The sequence below is a fragment of the Abramis brama genome, assembly GCF_963993115.1.
Source record: "Abramis brama genome assembly, chromosome: 21".
Classification (NCBI taxonomy): Eukaryota; Metazoa; Chordata; class Actinopteri; order Cypriniformes; family Leuciscidae; genus Abramis; species Abramis brama.
Window position 1 is genome coordinate 28686780 of NC_139983.1, and position 22941 is coordinate 28709720.

The 22941-nt window shown below is 38.7% G+C and overlaps 1 protein-coding gene across 2 annotated transcripts in view; it reads right to left on the minus strand.

Moving 5' to 3' along the window:
* Nucleotides 1-5491: 5491 nt before the first annotated feature.
* kif26ab (kinesin family member 26Ab) overlaps nucleotides 5492-22941 on the minus strand; it is a 98062-nt gene continuing 80612 nt past the window's right edge. For both annotated transcript variants that reach the window (XM_084096416.1, XM_084096417.1), the window contains 9 exons: nucleotides 21474-21567; nucleotides 18973-19235; nucleotides 16133-16316; nucleotides 14779-14938; nucleotides 13906-14068; nucleotides 10108-13411; nucleotides 9232-9422; nucleotides 7970-8120; nucleotides 5492-7832 (listed from right to left, as the gene is read on the minus strand). In XM_084096416.1, coding sequence (XP_083952542.1) covers nucleotides 7654-7832; nucleotides 7970-8120; nucleotides 9232-9422; nucleotides 10108-13411; nucleotides 13906-14068; nucleotides 14779-14938; nucleotides 16133-16316; nucleotides 18973-19235; nucleotides 21474-21567 — 4689 coding nt within the window. In that variant the 3' untranslated portion in view covers nucleotides 5492-7653. The remainder of the gene's footprint in view (nucleotides 7833-7969; nucleotides 8121-9231; nucleotides 9423-10107; nucleotides 13412-13905; nucleotides 14069-14778; nucleotides 14939-16132; nucleotides 16317-18972; nucleotides 19236-21473; nucleotides 21568-22941) is intronic.

Below are 22941 nucleotides of genomic sequence, written 5' to 3' on the forward strand. Positions count from 1 at the left end.
GCTGGTAAAAGCACTTCATAACTTACATAAACAGTCCTTAAAAAATGAACATTGTGGCATAATTTACATTTCCAAATGGCTTATTTTCTTCCATGTAATAAAAAAAGATTCAAAATTGTTTAATATTTGCTCAAAAAAGAGGACCATAAAAGTGATTCATCCAACTTGTTCACTATATATTGTATCATATAACTTGTGCACAAATGTAATAGTATACTTCACTGTATAAATTAAACATCTTTGTTAATTAAGCCTTATTAAAGTTACAAAAGTTATTCTGTCAAGAGCAGTGAGTAATTTTTTCTTTGTCCTTTGTTGTTTTATTAACATAAAAAAAAAAAGACAGCAGCAGGAATATTAGGCTGCTGTTACTTTAAGATCGAATGCACAGGTCTAATATACTGACACTGAACGCATGTGTTTACTTTCTCAACTGTTTACTGTCACTTAAGACATAACCGACTATGTTATACTAGGATCCTCGCTATTTTTTTACATCATTTTGTGTGAATTTGTCTGCTCAAATGTAAGAAGACATGAAAGAATGCTCAGTTTAGTATTTGCACGCTGTCTTAGACGCGGCTTTCTGGGCGTGTGCTTTGGATGTGTGCGCACAGCCGCACACAAAACTTTTCACAGAGCACGCAAGTAAAGAAATTAGTTCCCTTTCGAGTCTTTTTGTGCTTGAATATTTAAATTGGTAAGGCTTTTGTGACGATGTAGCGCTGGCTCGTCAAATGTCCTGAGTGTCGTTCATGTTTGTTGCATTCATGCATTGTTAGAATTAATAAAAATGTTACCGGCCAACTGGCAAGTGACACTGTTTCATATACTCGCCAACACCGATTTTTACTCGCATCTGGCGCTTGTGTTAATTTAGGCCCAGCTTAAATCCCATAGCAGATCTAGGCAGGTGGTGCTGGGGGAGGTGGAGGGTTTCAGAGGAACTCTGATAGAGCGCTTCAAAACAAAGATTATTGGAGTAAATTTTACAGGAAAAAAAACTGTTTTACACTTTCATGTTTAATTCAGTGTGTTACTTGCCATTACTTTGTAATTGTTTGTGAAATTTAATTGCAATTTCTGAGTGAAAATTGTTTCTAAAAAATTCATTTCACACTTCAAACTCAATTGAATATATCTTGAATTGCCATTGACTGCTGTGGTTCCTCCTAACTTTTCCCTGAACTCCTCCTCATTGCATTGCCATCACGTTCTATACCCTGCAGGAGCGTCCAAAGGTTCTCATTTCAGCATCGGGGTCAAAATGGCCATAGACTCAGCAGTGTGGCACATCTCCCTACAGCAAATTCAGAATGTCTCAGTAATAACGGGTCCTTTTCTGATGGGTAGAGTTCAGAGATCCCTTAGTGAGAGCTGGAAGGGTTTGAGAATTTGAAGTGGTAAGACACACACAGGCACCAGAGAAGTTTGCTACATAAGTTAATAATGCATGAGCATGAATAGATATAAACTCAACAGGAAATATGACATGACTGTGACAAATATGATTTCTACTATCTCGAGGGTACTATCATCTAGTACCTGCTGAAAATGCAGTAAAAAACAAGGAAATATTGTGTTCACATACACACTAGGGTTGGTTTGTAGGCACAGTTTTTCAGCATCTACCGTATATCTCTTATTTTCATGAGTGGCTGTCACCTTTTAGACTTTTACATCAAATCCCATTCCCAACAGTACACAAATGCTTGCTAAATTTTGCATAGCTGTACTTTTACATAAGATAATAATAACATTATTTAAGTTTTAATAATCACATTAGAAAAAATGCTACTCTCAAGTTTGACACGTACCTTTTCATGAATATAATTTATTTGATAGTCTATGCCACATGAAATGTTTAGTTTTAGAGTAAAGATATCTGGTTTAAAATCAGCCCAAGATTTTGTGTTTTGACATATGAACGTAATAATCTAAGTTTAACATTATATCACAATAACATGATAAAAATAAAATTGTTAACTCAAAATATGACATTTAGGGGACCGTTACACAACAGTGATGTAGCCTTCTATAAGCAGAAACGTTATTCCTTTGCGTTTTTCGTATACAGATGACAACATTGTCAAAATGATCCCCATTCACACAGATCCCCAAAAACGACTAAAAACGCTGTATTATTTATGCCAGGCCAGTAGTTGGCGATGTCACTTTGTAAAGAAACAATACCTGCCTATAGACTGAACACTTATATGCATGCGTATGCCGTCACTGGTTTCACAAATTCACATTTTTTTAGTTTACACAGAGACGATAATGGTACCGTTTTCAAAAGTTTGCATTTTCAGGCCCCCAAAACACTTTGTCGTGTAAATGAACCACCAAAACACATTTTTCAGTTTTGTTTCAGTGTTGTGTAAATGGCCCCTGAATTTTAAGTCTCCATGAAATCAAAATATGCACCTTTTTACTTTGTTAACTCACATTACTAGTCTTGTGGTGAACAATTAATCCGTGTAACTAAATTAATCCACATTGTTTGTCTCCGTAATCTTTAGTCAAAATCTGAAAATTGTATTCCCCTTGGTGTTCCTTCTCTCAAGACGTCAGTTTGACAGAACATCCTTAACCACTTCCTTCCAACCGTCAGTCTGCTGTGATCTAGATGGCAAGGAGGTGCGCTAAACCCACTCATTCAGTTCAAGTTTCACTTGAAAATACATCACAATATTGAAATGAAGTAGGTCGCAACTTCTGTTTCACACAGAGTTTAAATGAATTGTTAACCCCAAAATTAAAATTTGGTCATTTACGCACTCTCAATTTTTAAGAATATTGAAGGGATAGTTCACCCCAAAATGAACATTTTGTCATCGTTTACTAACCCTCAAGTTGTTACAAACCTGTATGAGTTTCTTTCTTCTGTTGAACACAGAAGAAGATATTTTGAAGAATGTTGGTAACCAGACAGTTTACAGCCACTGACTTCCATAGTATTTATTTTTCCTATATGGAAGTCAATGAGTGCCGTCAACTGTCTGGTAACCAAAATTCTTCAACATATCTTTGTGTTCAACACAAGAAAGTAACTCATACAGTTAAAGGTGCTATAAGCGATCTCACGCGTTTTTTAGGCCAAAACATTTTTTTTCACATACCGCAAACATCTCCTCACTATCCGCTAGCTGCCTGTCCCCTGAACACACTGTAAAAAAACACGGTCTCTGCAGACAGCCCACGCTCCACAAACTGCAGCAAAAACAAACTGAGCAACAAACAGAGCGACCCGCAGCACAAACATAACAAACTGTTCCAGCCAATAACCGACAAGAATGATGTGGGGGTGGGGTTCGGGGGGTTAGTGCGCGGATGAGGAGGAGGGAGGGTCTAGCTAGCCTCCGTTTTGTTTGATAATAATTCAAACATCAACAAGAGGTTACGCCAACCGAGATCGCTTATAGCACCTTTAATGATGACAGAATGTTAATTTTTGGGTGAAGTATCCCTTTAAAACAAATATTTCATTCAATCAGGACAAAAACACACTTTAAAAACAAGTTCATTCAACCTGCACTATATTCCAAACTATGAAGCCAATTGATAGCTTTGATGAGAGATTTAAGTATTGATTTAAGAAATTTAAGTATTCATGTTTGGAATGTCATGAAGGTAAGAATAATGTAGGCCTGCATGATGACATTTTAAGTAAACTATCCCTTTAAATGGATTTTAAACAGATGAGACATAAGCTTTAAAGTATCAAAAAAATCCTGTGGTAATATGCCCAGAAACTATAGCCCTATAGTCTCTCCCAGTTATGGTGATTATACGAGCAATAACTGACACAAAAATACACATCAGAGTCCCTGAATAAATTGTGTGTACATTTTAATCATTGTCATTGGAGTGATTTGGCACTCTTTCCTGCTGTCAAAAAGCACTCAGTGCTCGCTAGGCTAAAGGCTACAGATTTGATTAGCGATACAGTGACCAGCTGCTCCAACACAATAGCCAAATCATTACTGCTGCTTTCAGTGGAATGAAGACAGAAAGGGTGAGGGAATTATGGGCCCAGGGAGATGTCAACATATGTACAATGTAACCTGCTAGCATTAGCATGCTGTGCGGCTTGGTTAAAGACCTGCATTTTATTTTAAATGATAGCCTTGTGTCTTTTGCATGAGCAGTGTGCATTGAAAAATACCTGAACCATACACAATCTCTTTGTAGAAGAAAACCAAATTGTTATCTTAGATTGTTAGGTTGATAAATTGCAAGAGCTGTGCTTTTCGCAGTAATCACTCCCATGGACGTGCGTTTGTGTGTACGCCCAATCAAATAGAGTATTCGTGTGTGGAAATCAGAGCAGGTTACGAGGTGACAGGACCATGTTGAACGCATGTATGTGTTTTTGTGTGAATCTGTGCTGTGCTGGTTTGCAGACACAGCTCATCACTTTCTATATATTTATCTCCAACACCTGTGGATTGCTGACATGTCGCTCATTCTTTATATAGTTCTGTGTCTTGCTGTGTTTACCAAGATGGGTAAACGAAACTGGGGTGATTGATTTATAAACTGGAATTCCAGTGTGTTTTTAATAGCAGCTCGGCATTGGATTGGATTTCAGCTTAGTGTGTATTAATACTCAACAGACTATTTATGATTTAATAAGGCTCAATACTTAGAAACAGAACTAAACTTCTGGCAGATATATACTAGTTTAGTTTAGCCATAGGTTTGTCCTTGACATTTACCATATTTGAAAGGCATTTCATAATAATATGGATGTAAACATGGAACATAACACAAGTGTTCTTTATTTACAAAGAAACTGTGAGGGATGCATTGTTGATATGATGATTAAATACATTCAGACACCAAAATCTGCACTGGTAATTTTAGTCTTTGAGTGCAACAGTCATGCTGCTTTGCAATGTGCCACAATATTTTGTCCAATGACTGACGAGATTGCAGACCTGATAGCTAAGCAATGGACTTCAAGGAAAAGATGCATGTAAAATGTATCAAACATATAATAATATTTCAGTATTATATCAGTATTTTATATTTATATATTTGATATACTCATATGATTTGATGAATGTTTGTATGTGAATAAAAGCCTAAATTCAGTCTGTTCATCATATAAAGTGATTGTGTCTCTTCAGATAATTTGGACTAAACTGCTCAATTCATATGGGTTATTTTTACGACCTCTTTATGAACTTTTTGAAGAGTCAAAGTAGGAGCTGTGTAGCTGTCAATGGAGGGACAGAAATCGCTCAGATTTCATTAAAAATATCTTCATTTGTGTTTCGAAGATGAATGAAAGTCTTACAGGTTGGGAACGACATGAGGGTGCATAATTAATAACAGAACTTTTACATGTTCTTCAGAAAATCTAATAATTGAAACTGTAATCAAGTTTTTACTTGTGAAACACTAAAAAAGAAACATCTTAATGATGAAGTAAATATTCCAGACACATAGAAATGTTTCAAAGAAATGGACAGACAAAGACAAATAAGAAGGAATTATTTATTCACAAGAAAAACAGTGTTATCCCAAGCTGCCATATAATACATTTATACAGAGGGTCAGAAAATTCTTTACAAAACAAACAAACAAAAAAAGTTAGAAAATATGATTTGATATGAAACATGACTCAACATACATTGGCAGCTTTCATTCAAAAAAAAAAAAAAGTTTCAGTTTGGTGTCTTTTAAACCCATGTTCATAAAGTGTAGTGAATGCCAGCATAATCAATACAAAATTCAAAGATGAAGAATAAACTCTAGAAAAAAATACAAATCTCACGCAGCATCTTGAAAAAGGGCCTGAGAGTGTTTATACAGGTAAATAAATCCAAGAAAAGGTTTTGATTTTCTTAAATGTCAAACGAGATCTAAAGGTCATTCGTGGCCTTTGATAGACAAGTAACAGGAAAGTCATTCTGGCAGCTACAAAACACTGAATCACTTTTACCAGCAAAGTTCTGTAATGGCGTCTTTGACATCAGAGAAATGCATGTGGTCTTTTACAGCAGTTATTAAACAGCACAATGAGTGCTGAAAATATTGATAATAGATCTTTTGAAGGCTAGCCATTGAGACAGTCATCTGTGCTAAATGCTTCCTGTTGCAGTTGCTGAGGTTGTTTGTTCAAGACCATGATTACATGGATGCATAGGTCTAAGGCTTGGATGTACATCCACAGTGTAGTTAAAAAAAACTGCAATGCATCATGAACTGGAATTTATTAATGTTTGAAGACATGGACTGTCAGTCAATATTTTTATGACAGCATCAACGTTCCCTTAGTCTATAAAAAAGGTGTATTTTAGCATCCAATATGCATCAAATAGCATCAAAAATGCCATTGAGCGGGCCACAGTGTTTAAAATCTCATCAGATATTTTTTATGGTTACTTTTAGGATGCTGTTATCTGAAAAGTTATGGAAAAGAGTCCTTCCTGTACCGCACAAATGTCACCTCACCCCTCTTTAATCACAACCACAGCTCTTTTAATGCAGCACACAGTGTGTCTACAGAAAAGGCTGAGCTAGACATGTCAGGTTACACTAATGAATCCCATTTGCAAAAGTGTCTGTTTAAAGTAAACAAGAACAAGAGGCCAATCTGCATTTTAATAGATTGCACCTCTCTAGGAACACGCATCCATCGCAGGCATAACAATGACACTGACTTGCATGTATTTATGTGATAAGAACCAATAACAATGCTAAAGATTTCAATTCTTGGGAATTTTTGTGCTGTTCATTAAAATGCTTTAATGTACATTCAACGTGGCTTAGCAAACGTAGTACCAATTCAAATCACCTATAGGATTCTCTGGGAAATAAATATGTTAAAGGTGCATATGCATCCATTATCAGTACAGTTTGAAAGGTTTGGAGCCAAGGAAACCAAACCAAACACTTAAATGAAACCTGGCTTGCATCACATATGACTGTCAATTGCTGAGTGATACCGTGTTCCTTAAAAAGATTTTAAAAGACCTTTGAAAGATAGAAAAACACTCCGACAGTAACTACAAATACAACATAAGGCTCAAAAGGTTTAATAACAATATGCTGACAGAGGTGATAGTTCAGGAGGCAAAGGCAAAGCATGGAAGTTCAGCTTATTGCTCTCCTTTTGCACCCAAAATTATATTTCACACACCGTAAGTTCATATAAATACACTATACAATGCAATAAAAAAAAAAAAATGGTTCGGCTTGAGTATGCTGGTCATAGCACTAGCACCAGTAGAAAAAATAATGATTGACAACAAATGTACAAAACAGTCATATGAAAAAGGCACTTTGTGGCATGGTTGAATAACTCTTCGGTAAGTGAGAATAATGATTCTTTTTCCTTTGGGTAAGGAAATGCGTCAAACGCATCAAAGCTTGTTGGCTTTCGTTTTGAGCAAGTCTATTCCATGTTTGTTATGAGGCACTGCATAGAACCAGAACAGTTTTGTCTTCTCCAGAAGATAAGTTCCTACTTCATGCAGAATTCAGTTTTCCATCTTATTGTGAAGGTCATTCCTTTGATCCATGAGTTTTCTCGAAATCACTGGACCGGCTGCTACATTTCATTATCCTTCCTTTCAGACATCCAGGGTCCTGTCTTCCTCCATCTCTTTCTCGTTGTCCATCGATCACCACATCGCGTTCTTAAACCTCAACTTCTCGCGGTCCTTCCTGCACGTCAGATGCTACTCGAATATCGAAGCAGGTCACCATCATGACGCGAGACTTGCATAGGTTGACGCAGTATTCCAGTTCAGCCGTAGCCTGCTCCAATGCCTCGAAGTACTCCTGCGACTCCTGATCCAAATCCTGATCCACCTCAACTGTGAAACAAACCAGAACACAGTTATTTCATGAAATGGACTGGAAGTATTTAGCATAAACTTTCACCTTTGTCTACTAGAAGCACTACCAGTCACAAGATAGTGTGTCCAAACTAGTGTAAAGATATAATACTTACACTCTCCTATCCACTTGCTGGAATCCATCATTAGTCTAGACTTGGTGTCCTCCAACTCTTCTTTCAGAGTCTTATGCTTGGCTGTGAGATCTCTGATTTGCTGCTGTCGTTTCTCAAGAACCTTCAATTTAGTGTTAAAATACATCAGGCCCTGTGGACAGAAGTTGGACATTATGGTTAAATTACAGTTCCATGCCACAGACTTTTTTGACTGTAAGAATGAGGTAAAATCATTTTGGGCTTATCGAGTGAGACTGCATTTCACTGTGTTGTCAGGATTGATTAGAAGAAGAAAAAATAGTACAATGCTGATTCCTTAAATTGCTTTAACCTTTCCATGACATTTGCTGCACAAAAGAACCATAGGATACAGAACTATAATAATACTGTGATATTTTTCAGGCATTGTAATGGAAGAATATAAGCTTTCTCACGTTACAGTCTGGTTCACTTCAACATGTATGCGAATTATTGAATATACCTTCTCAACATCCTGAAATGACTGTTGTAACAAAGAGGAAAAGGATGTAAGAATCTATACTAAGTGGAGATACACAACATACATGCACCCCTATTATCCAATAATGCTACAATACTTCGGCACATGATTCCATTGCAATACCAACTGGCCTTAAAAACACTGACAGACAAATTGAGGATAATCTTCTTAAATCTATTTAATAACTTCACCCTGCTGATTTAATGATAGAAACGATAACAGATTATTTTACTACAGAATTTCTCTCCTGCAGTTTTACCCCCAAACTAATTAATTCCAGATAGTTAACTTTTCATCCCTCCAGTGTTTCAAATGTAACCAAAAAAGTATTTCCTTTTCAGATGCAATCTTCAACTAGCATACATATATCCCAACATTATCATTATACTGTTAATAAGAAGCAAAGAGCCAAAACCTTCATTCAGTGTATAGAGTTTGAATATGATACATAAAGCATATTGCTGACCTAAAAATATTGCTCTTTAGATTAGACAATCTAACCCAACATAGATCAAAGCAATCTTTGGGAAGCTACTAGCGAGAAAAATTGGTATCTGACATCTCTGCTATGCACTATGCAAACTTATAATACATAGTAATTAATCAATTTACATTTTAACTATTCTCTGTAAGATGTAAACACATATCTCACATATTTTACATTCCCATGAGAAAAGACTAAAGTTTAATTTAAATGCACTTAACTGGATCTCACCAGATCTCAGTTTCTAAAAAAAAAAACACCCCGAAATCCCATACTAACCTCATCTGTCTTCTCCTGTCTTCGACGCTGAAGCCGCTCCACGTCATCAATTTCATACACTTTGATCTCAAAAGGCTCTTTCAATGGTCCGGACATAGGGGGAAGGTCCACCCACTGGCCCGTGGTCCCAGACTTCCCCAGGGAAGAGGTGTCCGGTAAGGGAGCTGGGATGAGGCGCCGCCTCTGGAGGCCTGATCCATGAAGAGACAAAGTAAAAATGTGAAAACATAAAAGTTCAAATGTAATTGGGACACAGAAAAAAAGAGTAGTTAAAAAGATGGATGGGTAAAGAAAAATAAAGCAAGCTCTGTCTACATAAAATACATAAAGAAATAAAGTACAGATAGTATACGAGTGCTTTACAAATATACTGAGGAATACTAAGATGTGATAGTTATTCAGGGTTCACCAATCTCGGTCCTGGAGGGCCGCTGTCCTGCAGAGTTTAGCTCCAACCCCAATTAAACACACCTGAACCAGCTAATCAAGGTCTCACTAGGCATACTAGAAACTTTCAAACAGGTGTGTTGGAGCTGGTTGGAGCTAAACTCTGCAGGACAGCGGCCCTCCAGGACCGAGATTGGTGAACCCTGTAGTTATTTGTATGCGTATAATGATGCAGGCTGGATGGAGATTCAAACCTACTAAACTGCATGTGATGAGCAGATGTTAGAATTAACTGTCTTAAATAGGCACATATTTATACAATAAAACTGTAATAAAATGTCACTGTTTCATAGCCAGATTAGTTCTCAGAAAGAATTGAGTGGACTTCAGTATAGCACAATTCATGACAGGCATATATAAAAAGTACAAAAGAAATATAACCTTATCAAACACTTGATGTCTTCATAGAAAACAACAGGTGTTACTCACCATTTGACCTCTTCTTGGGTGCTTTGGAGATCCTTGTGCGACCAGAGGAGGACATCCCACTCTCACTCATAGAGTCATGGGCTGAAGAAGCACTACCAGTAGCTTCACTGTCACGGATCATGCTTTCATATCCACTGCTCCCTCCACTATGGTAGAAAAGTGCAGTTCGTCCCATAGCAGGAGGCAACTCCCCACTTAACACACTACTGTTATCACTTCCATGCCCACTGCTGTAGCGCTGAGGTCTTCTTGGGGCTGTGATCTTACTATATGGAGATGGAAGAATGGGGATTGGGGTATGCTTGTCATCGTTAAGGTTCACTCCACTGTCATTGCCACTGTCTGAATCACCTGAGCCCCTTGTATGTTTCCCAGAAGTGTTGGCCAATGCCAACTCACTAACACGGCTGTTTGCTGCCCTCATTGCTTGCTTGGTACCCATGATAGTCCCTCTTGTGGATTTACCATTGCATCCTACTGTTGCTCGAGGTAACGCAGTCTTTCCTGAAGGAGGAAGGTTGGCATTCCTTGTTGCAGGTGCCACAAGAGACTTAGTGGATGAGCTAAGGGCTTTGGAGTTGTTTGCAGATAATGTACGAGCTTTGTTGGCATTAGCAGGTATTGGTCTTGCATTAAGGCTGCCTTTGGCAATTCCATTTTTTACAGTGCTTACTGGGTTTATACAAGAAGGAGGAGAGGTAGCAATTGGGGAAGAGGTGGAAACAGGTGATCCAAACCTACTGACAGACTTGCTTGACTTGCTATTGAGACTAGCACCACTGTTCTCTCGACTAAGAGCAGGTTTAGACCCCAAAGATGATAAACTGTCACATCTGTCTAGAGATATCTGGCTCCCATAAAGCTGTCCTGTATCACTTCTAGCTCCTCTAGCTTTGAGACTGGAGGTTGCTTTTATCAAACTATGTTCTGCCTTTAAGTTAGATGCTCTTAAACTATTTGAATCACCCCTAGAGCAAATATCATTGTCATCCTCTAAACCTGTAGCCCTTGGTGCTAAAGACTTTCCTGCATCATAAGCAGACTTTAAGGCACTTGAGGGAAACAGGATTCGATTCTTTTGATCCAAACTGGATTTGCGAACTGGAGGTGGAGGTGGTGATACATTTCCAGGTTTTGACATACTCTCCTCTTGCTTGCTGGCTTTTCCACTTTTTCCTAAAGAGGAGAACTTCAAACTGCTTGTTGAGGAAACAATATCTTGCGCAAGCTTGACATCAATGGACGGATGGATGACTGGAACTATCCCAAGCGTTGTTGCACCTCGTCTGAGCTGTGGCATCCTGCTTGGGGACTCCATTTTCCTGTTGTTGATGGTTTTTTCACATCCGTCCACCACCCTTTGGGACGGGTTTGACCCCAGTGTTTTGGGCATTCGAGGTACACTGCTGCTTGTGCCTGCTTTTCTTGCAGGAATTCCACTCATTCCATTTTTTACCAGTCTGGACGAAGAACTTGAATTAGAAGTTAAAGAAGACTCCAATGAGCTATCTACTCGGTGCCATGGATCTGGGATGCAGTCTTGCCTAGGTGGCTCACGTCTCCAGTTGCTACTGGAGCTGGTTCCACTGATACTGCTACTATGGGCTATAGATGAGGTAGGTTTTAATTTCCTGGAAAGACTACACTGGACAACTTGAGAGTCTTGAAAGGACTTGGGATCAGCTAAATGAATGGTATTTGCCTTTGCAAGTTTTGGCAAATTTTTGGCAGATAGTTGTGGGGCCTCTGGAGAAGATGGGCAGTTGTTAAGTGAAAGTTTGCTTGATACAGCACTGTCGCTGTCCAAATCTGAGAAGCTACAGCCACTATCATTCAAAGAGTTCTTGGGTTGCTTTTGATGGCTGCTTTGGATCATGCTTAGAGAATCAAGGTAGAAACTGCTATCTAGACCAGTATGAGTACCTTGAGGGAGAAAGACATCTGCTGATTGGGCACCTTCACTCTCCAGAGTACAGACACTTACTTCACTGAGCCATGAAGTGATAGAAGAACCACGGCTGCCAAGCGAAGCAAATGTTTTATCCTGTAATGGAGCCACCATTTTAATGTTTGCCTCAGAGGTACCAACATTGCATGTATAGGCATCAAACTCATCATTGATGCTACTAATGATGCTTACTGGTCGTGACCCTGAGGCAAGGGCCTGTAATGAGCAATCACTATTGAAACTCACAATACTTGAGGGCCTCCCATTGTCCACAATGCTACCAATTGATAACTCTTCCACAAGAGTAAATACAAGCTCATCCTCTCCGTTTAGCTCCACTGGCTGTTTGAGGGTTACAGTTGTCCTCAATATGTCCTTCTCCATGCACCTCTCCCTAAGATTGGACCTCATTTCCCCAGGAGTCCTGGGATTAAGATGATGGACTTTGACAGGTGAGTTCCCATTTGAATCACCTCTTTTTTGATGGCTCATCCCAATTGGTGGTATCCTTGTAGCAGACTTTTCTTCAGTTTCACTACTGAGCCTGCTGTAGTCTCTTTGTTGTGGCGGTGGGGGAGCAGGCTTGGGTAACTTTTTATTGAAAAAAACCTTTTCCCTAACCACAGGCTCTGAGTTTTGGGATTCTATTGGTTTTCCTGGAGTACATAGAGATCTAGTATCCATTTGCACCTTTTCACCATCTGCACTTGTCCTACACACACTCTCAGACATGTCTCTGAGATCTTTGTCTGATTGGGCACTTTGCAATTTGGGATGTTCTAATTTGTGTTTTGGACTGCTGGGCAGTTTATTGGCCACATAAATTGACTTTTGGGATATGCTGTCCTGTGTTGATGAGAGTGCTTTGGTAGGAGTCTTGGGAGAAACTGAAATGCAACTAGAGCCTTCTTTCAACTTGGTTGCACTACGGTCCATTTTAGGGCTTTCAGAATTTTCTCCAGATTCACCAACAAAGTCTGTAGGTTCCTCACTACCATCAATACATTCTAATCGCTCCTGAAGCTCAGCAAAGGTGTTACATTTGAAGTGATCATGGTCAACTGGCCCTTCTTTCCCTCGTTGCTTACGGTTAAGAGAAGGGATGATAGGAACAAAGGCAGGGGGTCCTTCATTGTCACTAAGTTCTCGATCAGAGATGGAAGCACCACCAGGGCCAACATAAATTACAGTGTCGCATGATTGCTCGCTGCTTGAAGAATAGTCAGGATCACTGAGGAATGATGGTAGATCTGGGTCAAGGGCCACAGTCCTGGGATGGAAGGGCCGCAAATGTGGTGGTCGACGGATCCTTCCCTCATCACAGGAACTCTCCCCTCCAGAAGAACTTGATGCATACTTGACAAAGACAAAAAAAAAAAAAAAAAACTCTGGAACTCTGATGTAATGGTATTGTTGTAACCTTGTCAAAACTTATGAACAAACACATTTTGTTATGTCTAAGCAGCTGATGCATTGACTGTACTCTGAGGGCAAGTGTTATACAAATCCCAAGACAACAATATGACTGCTTAATTATAGTAAGTTTTCAAAACCATTTAGCTGTTGCAGGACTACCTCAATGTCAATATATCATGTGACTTTTTCTGTGTCCCATAACAGTGAAACTTATGATACTCAATTATAATCTTAATCATTGTTGCTGTTAATATTCACTAAACATATTTCTATGTTGTTATCTCTAAAATAAAAGTTGATTTTGTTTGGTATAAAACATATATAAAATTTTAATCGGATTGAAATCTTCTAAGTGGAATATACAATTATTATTACGAGTATTCTTGAATTCTAGTCAGTTCTTGAATTCTTTAATTCTAGTTCTAAAAAGTTACCTTGGATTTCTTTTTCCTCATACGATGGATTCGGGAGGCCAGCTGAATGGTGGTAAGAGACTCAGCATAATTGGCAGGGGAGTCAGAGATGTGAGCAATCATGGTTGTCCTACAGTTGATGTTCCCCAGGGAATCTCGCAGTAACATTGTGAGCTTGCTATCCCTAGAAAAATACATTTTCATTGTCAGCATAAATACAGGTTGATAGATTGTCAGCAGAAAGTGAGCTGTTTACTCAAATACTGAAGGAGCCTGGCCGTTAAATGTTCTCTAAAACTGCAGAACCATCGAAAGGTTCACTAAACTCTTCTGCCATTATATTAATCAAAAAGCTACAAAAATGTCTATATTGCAATTCTTCCAAATGTGCATAGATTTTAGAAAGGCGAGAAATATGGTGCATGTGATCCTGAAAAGATATCAGTTTTTATTTTAAAAAGAGATGCATGATCTATGAGCTCATCATCTATGATCTCAGCAAAATACAGATAAACAGCAGTGCATCAGTCAGACAATAAACCTGTCAACACAAAGATCACAGGTTCAAGCTTGTTGCTAGCATCTTTGATTATGTGCTCAAATGCTTCAGCATAACATATTCTATGTAAACGTGACAGATCCAAGCACATATTCAGAATTATCATGAACATTCTGCTAATGGCCATACCTGCATAAGTGATGTATTTGACATTATAAAAAATACTTTATATTTTATGCAATATTCCACTTGGCAGTTATGCTAGTCGATTGTCATATATGTCAATTTGTCAATATTGATTACTAGTAGAAAAAATGATACTAAAGATGCTAGCAGCATATCTACACATTTTAAGCAACAGGACCCATTTCAATATCTTATTTACATTTTCTTACCTGTATGGAACGTGTTTGGCTCCGTTGGCCAAAGCCAGTATGACATTTCCCAAAGCAGTGAGAGACAGACACAGACCTCCTCCTGCGTCCCTACTCTTACAAAGCACCTTCTCACAGCTTCCCAAGTCAATCAGATGCAATCTGCTCCTACCACCAGACACTGGAGGAAAAAAAGAGAGAGAGAGAAAATGAGAGGTAATATCTCATTCGGTAAAAATACCAGCTTAGCCATCCTTGTAATGGAAGATAAAAATACACTGTCAGCCTCACTCATTACTGATGTCACTGACAGTTTGAGATGCTGCCAGTGTGGTCATACCACGCTGATGACACTCCCACACTGGGGTAGTGTCGGACAGAGTGAGGAGTGGCAAATGCACAGACATATTAATAGACACCCCCAGAGAAGACCTGCGGCTGACAAGACTGTGTGATTTATTCATGAGTAAGTTGCGCAGCCCACTATGATTCAAAGACAGAGCAACCTGGCATAGATAAACACCTATTTTCATATTATGCACAACATGAGACATAAATACACATGTGAGTCTGTGATGTGCTGTCTACTCATTCTTTTCCCTATGACTATTGGAGTAACAAAAGGTTAAATGCATGCACATCTGGGTGCTGGAACTGTTCCGATGATTATATCCTCAGCTATGTCTAGCAAATAACTACTAGTAAGAATAACAGACATTGTTCAAACACAATGGCAGAACACACAACACAGAATACAGAATGACAAAGGGTAAATTGACAATACACTGTTATTACACAAGATGTTATAGAGAAATGTTAGACCTTGAAACACTATATCATTACGTTTGTGATAAGCAGGAGGAACCTATTTACTCCATTCCTAGCCGTTTTTGTCTACCCTTTGCCATTTTAAAATCAGCTTTTGAAATCAGAAGACTTGATGAAGCCATTCAAAGATGCTTCCATGGCAATTCCACTGTTAAAAGACAGTGACCAACACTGTATTTACCTATGCAAATTAGCACCGTGATGGCGTAGTGACAGGTACCTCTGCTATGATTAGAGCTGTTAGCTGCTCATGAATTATTACTCTCTGTTAAAATTCCCATTAAAGTTTAATGAAGTGGTCAAAGCAGACATGATTGATTTCCCTCCTACCATGATAGAGCGAGAGGAAAATTGAAGGGATTCTGGTAACTCTCTGATTTGGCCTGTAATATCACAGCTATTACAATAATAAGCTTGAGATGCATTTTTCCTTTCACTGGGTAAATGAGGAGGAGGAGAAGAAATTAGACTAGACTGAGTATAATCGATTTAGAACATGCAGAGGCGTCAAAAGTATCATTTCACACAGTGCAAACACAAGACTTACTTCCACCCTTGCCGCTCTTCTCCATGCGGTACTGATAGATGTGTAAGGTGAACAGCATGTGCGAGTTGCGCCGGTCTTCCTCATCTGCATCCGGCCGGTTGGTGCTTCGTGCTGCGATGGCGGCGTCAAGAAACAGGGCGGCCTTCTCTGCAGTGGGAGCCCTTAATTCGCTCTGGTTCTGGAGCTGAAAGATGAAAAGGATGTTGAAGTCTATGTGTGGGTAAGTGTGGGATTTATTCTGTCCACTTTTGACCACTTCCAGATGTAGTTGAAAACACATTCATGTGGTCGAATGCGTTCGAACAGCCACAAAAGACCGCCTGCTCTCCCGTGTAAACATCCCGGGAAGCACGGTAGCCAGACGGGATTTAAATTTTGTCTGCTGTAGACACCAAGTTTGGTTTGAAGACGAAAAACGTACCAAGCACAATGTTCTCTTACCATTCCTGATTTGTAACACACACTCGCAGCGTTCTGCGTGATCTTGCGGCTATAAGAGCAGAAATGAAAGCTGTATGTTTTTCAGTTGTCTTCGGTGCGTTCATATGTAAATTGCATGAGCTTATTTTGTTCATTAGTTCGAAAACATACATTTACCCGCCCATAGATCCTCCCCTCGAAGAAATCAGATCAGAAGTGGTTGAAAGTGGACAATAGATATGAATTAAAACACCAGGTGTAAACGGGAATGTGTTGCCCTCGTCTACTTGTGATCCGATCGCCCAAAACGCAAAATCTTAATACCAGGTGTAAACAGGGCCTAAATTACCATACAATAGACATTTTAACAGTAAAATACTGTTAAAAGTTATGCTTTTGGAAGTATAATTTACTATGGAATATTACAGTAATTTACAGAATTTTTTTTAACTAAAAAGTGTGATCATGTGATCACACTAAAAATTACAGTAACAGGTGTTATTATGAGTACAATCACTACATAAACCATTAAAGCTGTTTTTAAAGGTCAGATTTAATCTTAAAGTGTAAATTTCAAACTGTACTATTTTTCAGTCTATTGTCATATGGAAGGAGACCAAGATAACTGAGCCTCTTTACACAGTTCTAGGCAATTAAATAGAGTCTCTGGGGCATTCAGAGAAACAAACACACCCATAGAGGGAGTAGGATTACTGATGAGAGAGAGTGGTGGATAAAGAGGGCAGAGGGCAGCATCTCTGATCCTGCGGAAAGTCTGATGGAAAAAATAAGATGAAAGGTGTTGGGCACATTTATGGTCTTCTTCAAAGAAACAAGCAATTAGGCTGAATTCTGGACAACTGGAAATTCTTCCTTGATTTTCCCACTATGCTTAAATATCTTCAATGTGACAAAACACTGACTTAATCAGTTGTATATTTCAAAAAGCAGCCATCAAAAGCAGGTTCCTTGAGAAAAATAGCGGGCACTTTCCGGCAGTGCTCGCCAACCGCCTGTGGCCAACGAGCCGCTCTAAAACTAAAAAGAGAAGAGAATGCTGGGAGAAGTGATGGGCGTATAGGCCCACTCCCCAGATTTGAACTTCACAGGCCTCTAGGCAGTCTTTGATGTGCTGCTTCATATGGACCCCCAAAAAAACAACATCTGATGCCAACACCTGGCAGGGCTTTTAACTACCCTCTACCTACCCCCAAACACTACCTACCCCCTCCTGATATTTACCCCCTTCCTGTGGAAGGTAAGAGGGGGAAACAGAGCAGCAGCTCACCCAGATGGATCCTGATGGTGCACTGAGTAAAAAGCACCACCACAACATCTGGCCTTTAATTTGAGATTTTGTGATTAAAATCAGCTAAAATATTCTGTAATAACTTCTACTGTTAAGTGAGGTGCAGTGAAAACCTTTGAAAACTACTCAACTGACAGAACAAATATGATACAATGATCTCATTCCCCACTCTCTTTCCAAAAATAGACTCTCTACTGTCTTGTAAAATAAATACATTACATATATGTTCATTTAATTGCATACTTACTGAATACAATTATTAATTTCTTTTAAAACAAAATCTTACTGACCTGAAACCAGCATGTTGAATATATTTTGTTTTATAATTTTTATACTGTGAAATAATAAAATATATAATATAAAAAATATATTTATATAATAAACTTTTAGATAATTATAAAATATTCTAGTATAATATAACACTTATATATATATAATATATATATATTTTTTTATAAATGTAATTTATTTATTTTTTAATTATTGTTGTATTTTTACAGTACAAAATATACTGTTCAAAAGCCAGTAAGCTTCTTTTTTCTTTTTTTTTTTTTACAGAAATTAAAACTTATTTAGCAAGAATGCATTAAAATGATCTATTTAGACAGAGGGAGGGAGAGAGAGAGAGAAAAAAGAGATTCTGCAAATGCAATTTTATAGTATAATAAATATTAAAACATTACAATACAAAGATTTGAAATATTAAAATATATAACAAAACCCCAAAAAATTTAATTTACAAAATTGACCAAAAAACACTATATAAAAATATAAAATGTATAATAAATGTTTACAGTATAATAATAACTACCAAAAAACATGTCCATTTTGTCATTTCCAAACTGTACTTACAGCCTTGCCAATGGATAATCAACAATTTTTGCTGTGTTTCTATTTTTATTTTGTGTTGTGGTTTTTGCTTTCATTTATTTGTATTGTTGGCAATAAAATTGCCATTTCCCTCCTTGCCCTCCACGTTACCTTCGATCACTGAAAAGCCTTTATCGGCAACAACTGTTTATTTTCACTTACTGTATGTTAATACATAACAAGCAAGACTGGGGGTGCTTCATCAGGAACAAGCAGCTAAATTTGACATCAAGTTACTGACCTGTGTGCCACAGATGGGGTCCTCACGCAGGTAGACCCCAGGCGACTGGCCGTCCTGCAGACTGCCTGTGGGGACATCAGAAAGCAGGTCCTGCAGGCTCTCGTCCTTGCCGTAGATTTCCACGGCTGACACCCGTACCGAGAATCGCGTGCCCGTCTTCTCCTTGCGCTCATTGATGAGCTTGAACAGCCAGGAGATGGCACAGGGCGCAATGCCAAGGTCCTGCATGGAGCTGTCTGTGCCAATCATGGTGTATGTCTTGCCTGGTGAGAGAGAGAGAGAGAGAGAGAGAGAGAGAGAGAGAGAGAGAGAGAGAGAGAGAGAGAGAGAGAGAGAGAGAGAGAGAGAGAGAGAGAGAGAGAGAGAGAGAGAGAGAGAGAGAGAGAGAGAGAGAGAGAGAGAGAGAGAGAGAGAGAGAGAGAGAGAAGAGAACCCACCCAAAAATCTCATTGGTCCAAAATCAAGCACCACATAGCCATCAAACATGATTGGCTGTGACTACATTGCATTCAGTAATTTGTCCACACTGAATGCAATGCTGGGCAATTTTTGCATTACGTGTCAATAAATTACTGAATCTTACTTAATCACATCTGGTTTGAAGTGTCATTTTATTCTTTAAAAGATACTGTTTGTTTTTCTTTCATCACAATGGTGGTACTCGGTGGCTGACATCGTATCATTGCATTCGGTCCGAACATTTGGACGAACATTTTTTTTTTGGTCCTGGACTTCCATAGAAGATATATAAACATTTTTTAAAAAATTGTTAAAAATTGTATTACACTTCTATTATTGATTGCTATCAGGATGTGAAGAGAGTATAACAAAAATGAAAAAAAATTGCATACCTTTAAATATTCTGTTTTATACAGTACAGAAGTTAAAAAACACCATGTTTAGAGCATAATTTATATACGTAAAAAAAAATAGAGATGAATACTGTTCCATATGGACAGTCCTGCTTTAAAAGAGTCATAAATAATGCTTAAGCGCTGAGACCACATGTAGTAAATAATGAAGGAAGCCATTGAAATGTCTTACAGGCATAATTGGCAATAGTACAGTCTACTGTGAGGGTCGATTAGTCAGCTTTTAATTACACTCTCTAGCCTCGGGCCTCTCATACAGACACACACAGACATGAATGCCCCACACTTGCCATTTCTGAAAAGAAAAACTTGATCTTCAGTCTTAATATTATATATATAAGGGCCTGATTTACTAACAGCTTGGTCCAGTGCAAACCCTCTTTTGGCGTTAAAAAGTACTTTCAGGATTTACTAGCCTGGGAAAACCCAGACAACTTCCGGCAAATTTAGATTTGCTCTGCAAGTAGTCTGGCAAAGAGTTCATTCAAGCCCATTTCTAATCCGTCGAAATCGAGGCACCAATCAGAAACGTTGGGGCGGGCTTTACACAATGACGATCGCTCTGATTGGTTTGAGGTCTATCCAACTGCGCCCAGAGGCATTTGAGCAACGTCCGTTGGTGAAGCGCAGCAACTTTTAAATGCATTATTATATTCAAATTGCAAACACATGAGGACAGTCTCCATGAAAGACCCACTGGCAGATGAACGTACCACTACATTTCTCTCCGAAAAGGTAGGAAATTAAATTAGATTTAATAGAGGATTTTAACTGTGACAAGATGATTGACAGGGCAGTTTACGTGACAGGATGCACGCGACAGATTCGTCCGATAAAGATGACGAAGTAGTATGTCCCAAAGCTTGACTACTTTTTTGCTACACATTCAAAAGTAAATACCTTTTCTTCACAAAAAGAGTACATACTTTTATGGCGTAGTGTAACTTAGGCGAATTGGGACGCAGCATATGGCTTTACACGATGACGATCGCTCTGATTGGTTTTAGGTCTATCCAATTGCGCCCAGAGGCATTTGAGCGACGTCCGTTGGTGACGCCCCTTTGGAAATGAGTTATTAATGAAGCTTTGCCAGACCATAACTCAGTTACTACTGAGAATGGTCTGGTTTTAACCAGGCTAAGGATTTACTAAAGACACGCGGTGAAAAACTAGCGCTGGAAAGGCGTAGACAGGGTTATTTTTGCAGCTGACCTTATTGCATATGCATTTGTAGGAATTTCCCTTTCAGACGCAAAATTTATCGGAGAAGAGTATTTAAATGAATCACGCAAGGAGATTTACTAAAGTTTGCACTCGTCAGTTTACTGGTATTTGCGCCATTGTTTACCGCCGCAAAAAAAGCATGTCTTAAACCAGCCACTAATTTGCGCTGCTCTTGGTAGATTGCATTGGTCATTATGGAAATTATTCGGCTGTGTCTGTGTTCTTTAATTTGTGCGTTGTCAGTAGATCACACACAGAACTTTCCACTCCCATCTGCGCTTTTTTGGAATTGCGCTCTCACGCTAATTTGCCGTTAAATCTGGCCCTAAGTGTCTTGCAATCTGTGAAGTGCAAGATCAGTGGCTGTCATATTCACTTAAATTCCAAACATTAAGAATAACTTACCGACTTTGACATGACCGAAGCAGAAAATACACCCATCAGCTCCGTTGACCACTGATTGAATAACTTCAGCCACAGTCCCTGAGCAAACTTCAGCCTGTGGGAAACAGAACACTTAACACTCAGATCTGGTATTCTTATCAGTTAACACATGGCATCATTATTTAGCAATTGTTGAATAAAGTCAACAGGGTCCAACATTTTGTGATGGTATAGGTGAAAACCATGTAGACATCCAAGATCAATTTAATACATGTACTATACTGCCGTTTCCAATACTGCAAGTTACCAGCCAACTGGTTTTATTTACTCTGCAAAGTAAATTTTCTTGGTCAGTATTAATTTTAGACCTAGGGTCCATTTGCATAAACTTAGCCAGTATGTTAAGACTGTGTCTTAAGAACTGTTTATTTAATCAACAGTGCACATTGTAGTCTTAATACTCAATGTTCTAATGGTTTTTAACATTCAGTTGAGCTGTGAAATAAAAAAACCTAATCTTTTTTTTGATCCAGAGATCATTGATTTTTTCACTACCAAAAAAAATTTAACCGCAGAAAAAAAAAAAAAACAGAAAGCATCAACGAGGCAGCTCCTCATCACAGATTCATCAGACATGTGGGGCTTTACACTGGCTGCACTGTGCGGCCATAACGCTACAATCTGTTCCACTAGCCCAAGTCCCTGGAGACAATTTGGGACTGCAGCAATTTCCTCCCATACATCATAACACACACACATTCTCACAAAAGACAGAACAACAGCTCAGTGCTTTGCTAAGAAATATGTCCCCATGCTCTCACTAAACCACACACACGCTAGATTTGGAGGATTTACAGTTACACGACTTCACTGTGCTGGTGCTGAGATCTAAAAGCTTTCTGCTGGCCCTGAGTAAAGGAACTCATAATCGATAGGCTGGTGTCTATATCTTGCCTTGTGCATGTGAGTTTACTAAAAATAAGAGTATATTTCACAGTTTAGTTCCTAAACCCAGTGAATTGCTTTTCTGTCCTCGGTCTACATAGGGAACTGCTCAGAAGCATGCAAACTGAAACAGAACCTCAAAAATGAATGATTTGGAAACCTTTTCATAGGCAGCAACTTTGAGTACCACCAAAGACTTTATATACAGAAAGACAGTTCACTCCTATTATTTATGAATGGGAGAAAGTGCAACGTGGAATAAGCCCCGCCTTCTAAAAAAAAAGAGCCAATCGGCGATTGGTAAAGTCATTGCGTCACTGCAGCTGCCGTTAGAAACTCAGTTTTTTCATGATTCGAGCCTTTGGAAACAAAATGTGTGAGACTGTTGTTGTCAGATTTCATTAGTGATTTCAAATATGAAGTGTAATTGTAAGTTTTAGAGAATTTGATGTTTCCCCATTCAAAGAGATTGGAGCTGCACTTGCATTTCAAAGATGGCCGCCGAGTGAAATGACTTGTCTTAAAAGACTTTGGTGTCACATAA